The sequence below is a fragment of the Grampus griseus genome (genome assembly GCF_964374135.1).
Source record: "Grampus griseus genome assembly, chromosome: 15".
In the NCBI taxonomy this organism is placed as follows: Eukaryota; Metazoa; Chordata; class Mammalia; order Artiodactyla; family Delphinidae; genus Grampus; species Grampus griseus.
The window spans coordinates 80,930,818-80,941,436 of NC_139009.1; the positions used below are offsets into that span (position 1 = coordinate 80,930,818).

The 10,619-nt window shown below is 43.1% G+C and overlaps 1 protein-coding gene across 1 annotated transcript in view; it reads right to left on the reverse strand.

Moving 5' to 3' along the window:
- Positions 1–10,156, reverse strand: part of MGAT4A (alpha-1,3-mannosyl-glycoprotein 4-beta-N-acetylglucosaminyltransferase A) — a 107,263-nt gene extending 97,107 nt beyond the window's left edge. Inside the window, exons 1-2 of the mRNA XM_082672385.1 lie at positions 10,065–10,156; positions 5,547–5,875 (exon numbers count right to left, since the gene is read on the reverse strand). Of these exons, the coding sequence (XP_082528511.1) occupies positions 5,547–5,640 (94 nt within the window). The 5' untranslated portion in view covers positions 5,641–5,875; positions 10,065–10,156. The remainder of the gene's footprint in view (positions 1–5,546; positions 5,876–10,064) is intronic.
- Positions 10,157–10,619: the final 463 nt, after the last annotated feature.

Here is a 10,619-nt window from a genome sequence, read left to right on the forward strand (position 1 = left end):
TGTCCACTGAGAGGGACAAGAAGTGCTGATACCACACAGAAATTAGTCCATTAAGACTCCATTCTTGGGCTTCCCTGGTGGCGCAGTGGTTGAGAATCTGCCTGCTAATGCAGGGGACACGGGTTCGAGCCCTGGTCTGGGAGGATCCCACATGCCACGGAGCAACTAGGCCCGTGAGCCACAACTGCTGAGCCTGCGCGTCTGGAGCCTGTGCTCTGCAACAAGAGAGGCCACGATAGTGAGAGGCCCGCGCACCGCGATGAAGAGTGGCCCCCGCTTGCCGCAACTAGAGAAAGCCCTCGCACAGAAATGAAGACACAACACAGCCATAAACAAATAAATAAATAAATTTTAAAAAAGAATAACAACCCAAGCCAAGCTGTAGGATTTACTAAAAAAAAAAAAAAAAAAAAAGACTCCATTCTTCAAGGAGCTAAAGGCTCCTGTTACCTGTGAAGCTATCTGGTCCTGTTCTTTGGGAGTTTTTTTAAATTACTGATTTAATTTCATTACTGGTAATCAGTCTGCTCAGATTTTCTATTTCTTCTTGATTCAGTCTTGGAACACTGTATGTTTCTAGGAATTTATCCATTATTTCTAGGTTGTCCAATTTGCTGACGTACAAATTTTCATAGTAATCTCTTATATTTTGTATTTCTGCGGTATCAGTTGTAACTTCTCTTTCATTTTTCATTTCATTTATTTGGGCCCTCTCTTATTCTTGATGAGTCTGGCTAAAGGTTTAACAATTTTGTTTATCTTTTCAAAGGACCAGTTCTTAGTTTCATTGATCTTTTCCATTGCTTTATTCATCTCTACTTCATTTATTTCCACTCTTATTATTTCCTTACTTGTACTAACTTTGGGCTTTGTTCCCCTTTTTCTAGTTCCTTTACGTGTAAGGTTAGATTGTTTGGGATTTCTATCATTTCTCAAGGTAAGCCTGTACTGCTATATACTTCCCTCTTAGAAGTGCCTTGGCTGTGTCCCATAAATCTTGGAATGCTGTGTTTCTATCTTCATTTGTCTCAAAGTATACTTTTATTCCCTCTTTTATTTCTTCAATGACCCATTACATATTTACAGCATGTTGTTTAGACTCCACATATTTGTTATTTTTCCAGTTTTTATTTCTTGTAGTTGATTTCTAGTCTCATATGCAGTGGTCAGAAAAGATGCTTAATATGATTTCAATCTTCCTAAATTTACTGAGACCTTTTTTGTGGCCTAGCATGGGATCTGTCCTGCAGAATATTACAAGCACACTTGAACGGAATGTGTGTTCTGCTCTTTTGGGGTTGAAAGTCCTATATATATTTATTCATCTGGTCTAATGTGCCATTTAATGCCAGTGTTTCCTTATTGATTCTCTGTCTGCATGATCTATCCATTGATGTAAGTGGAGTGTTAAAGTTCCCTACTATTGTATTACTGTCAATTTCTCCCTTTATGTCTGTTAATATTTGCTTTATGTCTTTAGGTGCTCCTACGTTGGGTACATACAGGTTTACAAGTGTTATATCTTCTTGTTGGACTGATCCCCTTATCATTATGTGATGTCCTTCTTTGCTCTAGTTACAGTCTTTGTTTTAAAGTTTAATTTAAGTATGCTTATATAAAAAGCTGTCCCAGCTTTCTTTCTATTTCCATTTACATGGAATACCTTTTTCCATCCCCTCACTTTCAGTCTATGTGTGTCTTTAGATCTGAAGTGAGTCTCTTAATAGGCAGTGTATATATGAGTCTTGCCTTTGTATCTATTCAGCCACCCTACGTCTTTTGGATGAAATGTGTAATCCATTTACATTTAAAGAAATCACTGACAGGTATGTACTTACTGCCATTTTGTTAATTTTTTTCCCTGGTTATTTTTATTGGTCTTCTCTCTTCCTCTCTTCTTCTCTTGCTCTCTTCCCTTCTGATTTGACCACTTTCTTCAATATTATGTTTGTATTCCTTCCTCTTTATTTTTAGCGTCTATTATCAGGTTTTGGCTTGTAGTTACCATGAGGTTCTTCTATAACAACATATGTATACAGCTATCTATTTTAAGTTGATGGTCATTTAAGTTTGAGCACGTTCTAAAAGCACTACATTTTCATGCCACCCCCTCATTTTATGTTTTTGATGCCATCTTTAACATATTTTTATTTTGTGTATCCCTTAATTATTGTGTGTGTATATGTGTATTTATTAATTTTTATTTATAGTTATATGATTTTACTAGTTTTGTCTTTTAACCTTCATACTAGGTATATAGGTGGTTGATCCAACTACGCTTACTGTATTTTTGCCTTAGAATATATAAAGAACTCTTACAACTTAATAGTTAAAAAATTCTTTTTAAACAGGCAAAGAACCTAAATAGACATCTTTTCCAAAGAAGATATACAAATGGCTAATAAGTACATAAAAAGATGCTAAACATTCTTAGAAATACAAATAAAAAGCACAATGATATACTACTTCACTACTACCAGGATGAGTGGAATCAAAAAGCCAGATAGTATGTGTCATCAAGAATGCAAAGAAATGGTAACCTTCATACCCTGCTGGAAGAAACGCTAATGGTCCAGCTACTTTGGAAAACGGTCTGGCAGCTCCTCAGATGATTAGATACAGAGTTACCACATGAGCTGGCAATTCCACTCCTCGGTAAATAACCAAGAGAAAAGAAAACACATGTCCACACAGAAACGTACATGAGTGTTAGATGTCCCTAAGGACAGGCATCTAAGATTGCTTGCTTGGTGTTGCCCAGTTTCTGGATTGTGCCTGACCAAACTAGGAAGTCCATTAGGAGAACCCTCCCCCCACTCCACCCCCACTCCCCCCCCACACACACAAGTAAGACATGTAATTACCCTTGTCCCACTCTCACACCTGCTTACAACTTTCCCAACCTGTGCTTTCCACACAGTTGGAATTCTGCCTAATTTTTATGTGAGAATCCTGTGTACCCTGCAGAAACCTGTACCCTGGACTGAACTCCAGCTTTCCTCGTTGGGTTCCTGACATCCTCCTCAACGTACGCCAATCCCATGGACCAGCACATGTATTCTTCCAAGTAGTAAATGAAGACCTATAACAAATATGATAGGAACTGCACTGGGATGACCAGCTAAACCCTGGGACAGTCCTGGAAGCACAATGAGCATCTCGTAATTCCAAAGCACGAATGCTCTACACCCTTGCAGCAAGTTCATGGATGCACAGCAGCCTCCTCCACCTGACATGCCTACTGGCCCCTGTTCTGCCTGGTCTCTGCTCTTCTGGGCAGGAGACCAATAGCTAGGAGCACAATCTCTGGACCAGCTTTACTGAGTTTAAACTTCACTCTTCCCCTTAATGTATGATCTTGACAAGTTCCTCTACCACTCTGCCTTGGTTTCCTCATGTATAGAAAGGGGGTAATAATACCTCCCGAGGTCATTTTGAGGATTAAATGAGACAACATATAACACATAATATGCTTATAACAGCACAACCACAGCACTCTGTTACCGCTTCTATCTTAGCCTATCTGACAGTATCACATTTTTTTACTTGCATCTTCCCCTACTGGTCCTTGAGCTTCCCAAAGGTGTGAAGTGTCTTCTTCCTTTTCATATTCACAGCATATAACACAGTGCTAGGCACAGGACAGGTACATGAAAGGGACCAATGAATGAGTGAAAAATAAAAATTATGAGTCCAGAAACATCGGTGATTACAGAAACCATGCTTTCAATATAAAAAGCAGAGCACGTGGTTTATGAGTATATAAGAATTAAACATCTGAAATGAGGCTGGCTCTGGAAAATCCAGGCTGACTGCCAGAATGATCTAGAAAGAATCCGAATGCTCAGCGGTCAGAGTGGTTACATAAACGCTGGCATTAAAGCACAGGGGGTTTTACAGAAGCACGACGGGAGACCTCTGCTGATACCTGAAAGAGTCCGGACAAAACACTAAGCAGAAAAAACAGAACAGAAAAGTATGCACAGAAGGACTACAGACTGTTCGAAGAGTGAAAATTAAAGAGATGAGGCTTTTTGTGTGTATCCCTAATACTACAAGGTGAAAAGATCGTTATATGTTTTGAAATTAATTTTGATTCTAAAGACCACTTAACACACAAAAAAATAATGCTTATAATAGCTTTACATATGGAACAAGATAAAAGGAATGGAGATTCCAAAAGTTTTAATCCTTTAAATAAGACACAGTAAAAAGGGTCAAGTTTCTGTTACTATAACTCTCTGAATAGATAAGTTTCCTGATAAGAAAAAAATCCATATACTCTTCTTAGGGTCATTTACTCTTATTTCCTAAGTAGACTTTTAAGGCCAGTCATCTGTTCTGTTCACGTCAGGGACAAGCAATAGTTTGATTAACTACTCAAAGTTCTTCTTAAGTAAGTCTTCTCCTTTTGGTACGATTAAAAAATGAAATCTAAAATGTATATATTTGTCTGCAAAGAAGAAAGGTCTTCAGCAAGTATTTCATTCATTTTCCCCAAACAGTTCCTTCCGAAATTAGAGTCCAACTCAGAGAAAAAGAGAAGAACAATACCAATACTATACTTGCTCAAAGCACAGAACACGTTTTCCCACTTATATCAACTTATTTCATATATACACGTATACTCACACAGATATATACATATCAATACACACACCAGAGAAAAGTTAAGTCGTGAACACATCTTTTCAGTTACTTTCATACAAGTCAATAAAATAATGCCAGCAACACCACCTTCCAATAACCAGGTGACAACTACTAGTCTACCTTGACTCTCACAAACTAAATACAATACTCACCTCCATTCTTCTTGCCATCAATATTCCCTAGATTAACATAAGGAAAGGAGACAGGTAAAAAGTAGAGGTAGGAATTGCCTGTAAACATTTCCTCTTCAAAAAAAGCAAAGAAATGCATTAGCCCTGAATATACTTCCAATCACTAAACAGACAACCTTCCTTAGAAACACAGTTGGACAGTCTGAACAAAATTAATTTTTAAACTTTTAAAATTTTCACATCAGAATTTCTCCTCACTTACTTCAAAAATACTCTTGCCTGAAGAGCAATCTGTCAACACATGCTGGTTAAATCATTAACTACACAGCACCAAATCAGTCCTATGATCAGCATGTAAATTTCATGAAGGCGCCGATTGTCCTTTGAAGCGCTTTATACAACATCCGGTACAAGGAAGCTTATTAAACATTTATGATGTTTAATAATAAAAAATAAAATGCCCAAACAGAAGTCTTTGTTACTCGACTTGGCTGCCATTTATAATATAAACCACTGATGAGCATGTCTCTCCAAGTGCAATTACAAGAAATCAAAACCAAAACAAACCCCATTCAAATGAGAAAGTCTGTCTCCTCCGTCCAAGAATACTGCCTCATTTTTGTGTCAGAAAGAAACTGGCAGGCCGCCAGCAGATAGCATGCAACATGCAGCTTGTAGGGGCATTCAACTCAAGCATCTACGCACCGTTGACAAAGCGAAACACCTACTACATGCCATGCACATTTTTGGAGATGTTTTCCTTACCTTTCCCATTTTGCCACGTAGTATACCAAGATAAAGTAAGGAACGACGTGATAAATGCTAAAACAGTGGCTACAGTTCCATTTCGGAGCCTCATCTCATTTCACCATCACACTGGTTCATATGTTTAGGATGATAACCAAGACTGTTTTCTTTTTATCCTGAAGTCAGGTGAAGCCAGGACTCCTGGCTCTGGGCCAATCAAAACAATCAATAGGAGAAGTTCATTGCAGACGCTGCGCGGAAGCAGCCTGGCAGCCACGCCACCCACAATTACTATTCAGGACTGTCTGCACGGTCTTCATAGGTGGATGCTGCAGGCTTCTTTCTTCCTATTCGGGGGGAAGAGAGAAAGAAAAACTTGCTCAGTGATGCAAAATATTAGTTTCTTCATTTATCAGTCACTGTTATAAACAGATTTTTGGCTGGGCTAAACTGTATCTTGTAAAGATTACTCCCATATCCAAATGGCATTTAATACACTAGAATGATATGGTTCTTCTCCAGGGGAAAAAAGCTTCCAACTGTACTCCCTCCTCATTGGTTTTGTTTTGCCTGTGGAAACAGAGTCATGGTTACTTATTTAAAGGGGGAAGTGGTGGGGCTCATTAAATAATAAGCCACAGATTCCAAGCTGAGAACTCTAATGATCACACAATGGTTCCTGAGTAACAGCATCTTAACTCTCTGCAATCCTCCTGTTGCACAATAATAGTTAATGTTTTAAATTTTTTAAAGAAAACTGACAGACTACAACCTACGAGGGTCAAAAGCCCTAGGTCCTAGATCCAGCTCCATCACTGCTTGCGGGACTTCAGGCATGTCACTTATCTTGGCTTTGTGGTTCATCCATAACATGAGAAAACTACCTGTCCTGGACCCTCCTGTTCTCATAAATAATAAAAACGTTACAGTTATGATTGCTATTGATCATCATTGTAAAATAAATGTCATTTTTCCAACGATTAACCTACTCCCCGGGTGTAAACTGGGACTATTTCAGCATTTAGAAAATGCGGCAATCCAACCAGGATACCATAGGACCCAGGACTAATCACTTAGCACTGCTTTAACTCAGGAAACCTGGAGATCACCTCCCATCTAGCAAAGCTGAAAAAAATCTGGAGATCACCTCCCACCTAGCAAAGTTCAGAAAACAGAATGAAATCATGTCCTGAGAAGTACTTAAGCATAGTCACCTAGCACCTAATAGGTTCTCAATAAATGTTAACTGTATTAAAAAATAAAACCGAATCAAAAACCTGCAGCCAGTCACTGGTTCAGGCGGCTCTGTGCACAGCCGGTCTCATTCCCTCAGGGCATATCAGGCACGGCAAGATGTGCATTGATTCCTGCTGGCCACGGGGGGACCATGAGATGCACTTGGCAATCCACTAAGTGACACTCCAGTGGGGTGAGTTAATGTACCTCCAAAAAGGCCTGGGAAGCCCAAGGGACAATTCCCTATGGCGAAGAGGGCAGCTGATTAAAGCGGCCATTTGTAGGCAATTCAGAAACTACCATCTCAGCTGGTTTGTAAAAGTGATGTTGCTAGAAACCTCCACTAGTGAAAAAAGATATCACTAGGGCACAGGATTAACAGTAAGAATGATAGACACTACAACTCACTGAGGGTTTTCTATGTGTCCCTCACACGTTCTAAATCTTCAATCTTCAACTCCCGTGAGGCAGGCATTGCTGACCCTATCTTACACACAAAAAAAATGAACCCAGAGACAGAACCCTAATTTGCATGACTCCAAAGTCCAAGTCCTCATCTCCCACCCTTTGCCTCTCAAACTAGGCCACCTGCACCGGGGCCCCTAGAAGCGCCAGGGATATTCCAAGTCTCAGGTTACACCAGAGAATCATCCCGGGGTGTTACCTTTACCCAACAGATTAAGTGTGAATTTAAAAAAATAATTATACTCTACAACCAGTATGGATCTATTATAGAATAAACTGCAAAATTCACAGGAAATTTCAAAGTTTCAACTTAAAACTTGAAACGAATTTCTCACTTCCTGTACCCTGGGCTAGGCCCTCCCCCCCCCCACACTCACACCCAGGCAGCCTGTTAATCCTCCTTGGCCAGCAGCTCTGTGGTATAATATTCTAGAAGCACTGAACTCCCCTCTCCTTACTCTCCGCAAACAAAGAACTCCAAAGATATTCTCACGTTCAAGTTATGATAATTTTCTAAAACCAAAGTTATTCACCTTCTAACATATCCATGTCAACAGTCTTCATGGTGAAATTCTAGAATTTCAACTCATTTCCATAAAGTGCCTAATATATTGTCTTATATCAATAAGCACTCGATAATGAATTCTGATTATAAAAAGAGAAGGGATAACCCAGTGAATTATGTAACTTGGAATTTTAGTCCTGTTGCGGCATCATATAAAAATTCACGTAACTTTCTGTTGCTATATCCTTAGCCCTACCTTACTTCAAGAAGGATTCTGTCCTTTGGTGAAAGAACTAAAAGTATACAGGTTATTAGAGCAGACATTCAGTCAATAAGCACGGGGAAGTAGAGAAGCAGAGAAGCAGAAAATAAAGGATATTTTGAAACATAGTTTTATTAAATACAAATAAATCCCATAAAATTCAGTATAAATGGGTAGAGAGACAAGTAAAAGTGAATGAACGCTATAATCAAAGTAGACTATAGATATAGTATTGGTAACAGGAAAAACATAAGGAATATTAAATATTGGATCCAGGAAGTAATTAATCTCTGGTTTGAAGAAAATACTTATAATGAACTCTGCCAACAAATAAGACCTGAAATTCTGCAAGAGAAATACAAGAGCATTTTACTCAGGAAGAATGCCATCATACATTTTTAATTAGGGTTTCCACACTAATGAAGTTTAACTGCACAGAACAAGAGTAAAACCAATGATCCCCATGCTCTCAAAACAGGAGAGGTGAGGCTGGACAGCCAAGAGCCCTTTGGATTGACTGACTACCTATAGCAAGAGAAGAAGTAACACATATTTTTCATCACTGTCCACATCTGTAAAAATTTCAATCTAACACCTTGTCACTCTCTGTGACTATCACTTAACACATCTGAATTCTTAACAACAAAAAAGGCAGTGGCTTAAGTTACTGGTCATCTTCTCCATCCTGACAAAGCTGTATGGAACTTTCAACTCCAGATCTCACACTGAAAAATCTGTTTTATTAACAGTCCTTTAAGGGCTGCAGTCCTTTATGTTATTATTAGATACATAACCTTTGTTGGATTTTAAAGTGTTCTCTGAAATAGTCAATATGTTCTATGGCCGAAAACACTTAACATATGGCTTAATTACCATCCCACAGACAGGACAGAGATGCCTGAAGGAAAGGCACCATCATGAAATCCGTGATGTAAGCCCTACAACTTTATACACCGCAATCATGTTAAAATTCATTGGTTTTACGTTTATAAAAGGATTTCTATTTTTCGTCAATACAGCTTACATAATTTCACCATCCTGTGCGTTTTCAGATTTACACGTGTGGGCTAAAGAAACCTTTGTTAGGATAACCTGTTAATGGAACTTTTTTAAAAAAAACATTCAGAAAAAGAAACATAAACCACTAAACGCATATTATTCACTTCTAAATTTAGGTTCTAAATTCGAACGAACGACGTTGTCATTCTATTTTATCAGAAGTCGTCCGACAGCAAAAGCACAACAGCAAAATATATGGAAAGCACTGAAAACATGCACTGCGCCTGCTTATATTTCGCAATTCGGATTGTAAGCAATGAACGGGCTCCAGAGAAACACACGCTGCGAGAAATAAAAAGCGGGCGCGCGAGTGGTCTGACTGCCAGCTCATAAAACACGCCTTCCCGCTGTCACCGGGTACACTCAGTGGAATCACCTGGCCCCAACCCGAGGGTCCCACTTGCAGCTTCCTCGTTAAGGCGGAACTGAGGCCTGGGGATGGGGGTGCGCTTGCACAGAGGACCAGCGGGTCTTGACTTTGTAGGAAAATTCGCCAGGACTGTGTACGCTTCGCCGACCCGGCAGCAGCCCCAGACCCTGCGCCCGGGCCGCCTCGCCCCCGCCGCACCTGCCCCGCGGCCCCGGGACGCCGCCGACTCCGGGACAGGCGTGCGCCCTGGGGCAGCAGGTCCTGCGGGCAACTCTCTCTCCCCTCTGCATCCCCAAACCCCCACTTTCCTCCACTTTGCCCCAAAGGCGACAAGCCCCGCCGCGCCTAGGAGCGCCGAGAACGCACCAGGCGCCCGGCCGGTCACCCCGAGAGCGCGCAGCACCCCGGGGCTGCGGCGGCGGCGGAGCGGGGCTGACGGCGAACCCAGGGCGGCCCGGCCCGCTCCCCGCCCCGAGGCCCGGTCCGCCCGCGCCCCGAGCCGGCCCCGCAGCAGCCGGAGGCGCAAGAGCTCCAGGCCGGGCCGCGGCGCAGGCTGCTCCGTTACCAGCAGGTGGATCTCCCGCGACCCGGGGCCGCCCCTCAATCCCGCGCCCTCCGCGCAGCCGCCCTGCACACCACCTCGAAGCTGCCCGCGCGCCGCCGCCGCCGCCGCCGCCGCCTCGAGCCCCTCAACCGCCGCCGGCGCTTCCAGTCCTGCCGCGGCCGCCGCGGAGGCTGCTGTGGCCGCCGCCGCTGCTGCCGGGCGCCCCGCCTCCCCGCGCGGCTCCGCCCCGCTGCTGGAGCGCTGCGGCCCCCGCGCCCGGCCCCGCCCGCGACCCCGCCAGCCATTGGCCACCGGTGCTGCGCGCCGTCCACCGGGCGCCCCCGCGCGGCCGAGCCTCCCGCCAGAGGCCCGCCCGGCTGTCATTTAGGGGCGCCGTCTCGCAGCCTGTATCATTCTCGTGAGATCTCCCCCGCTTCATTTACCGTCCCCGCGGGGTCTGGAGCGGCGTCCGGGTCTCCGGTCCCGGCCTCTGAGCGCTCGGTGTCGCCCGGCCGCCACATCTGGCTTTAATCCTCCCGGGCGTGTGCGCGGAGGCCGCTCAGGCTGCCAACAAAAGGCCCCGGGGAGCCCCCAGCCTCCGCCTGGGGCGCGACCCGACCACCCGGGGTGCCCCGGCCCCAGCCCCTACC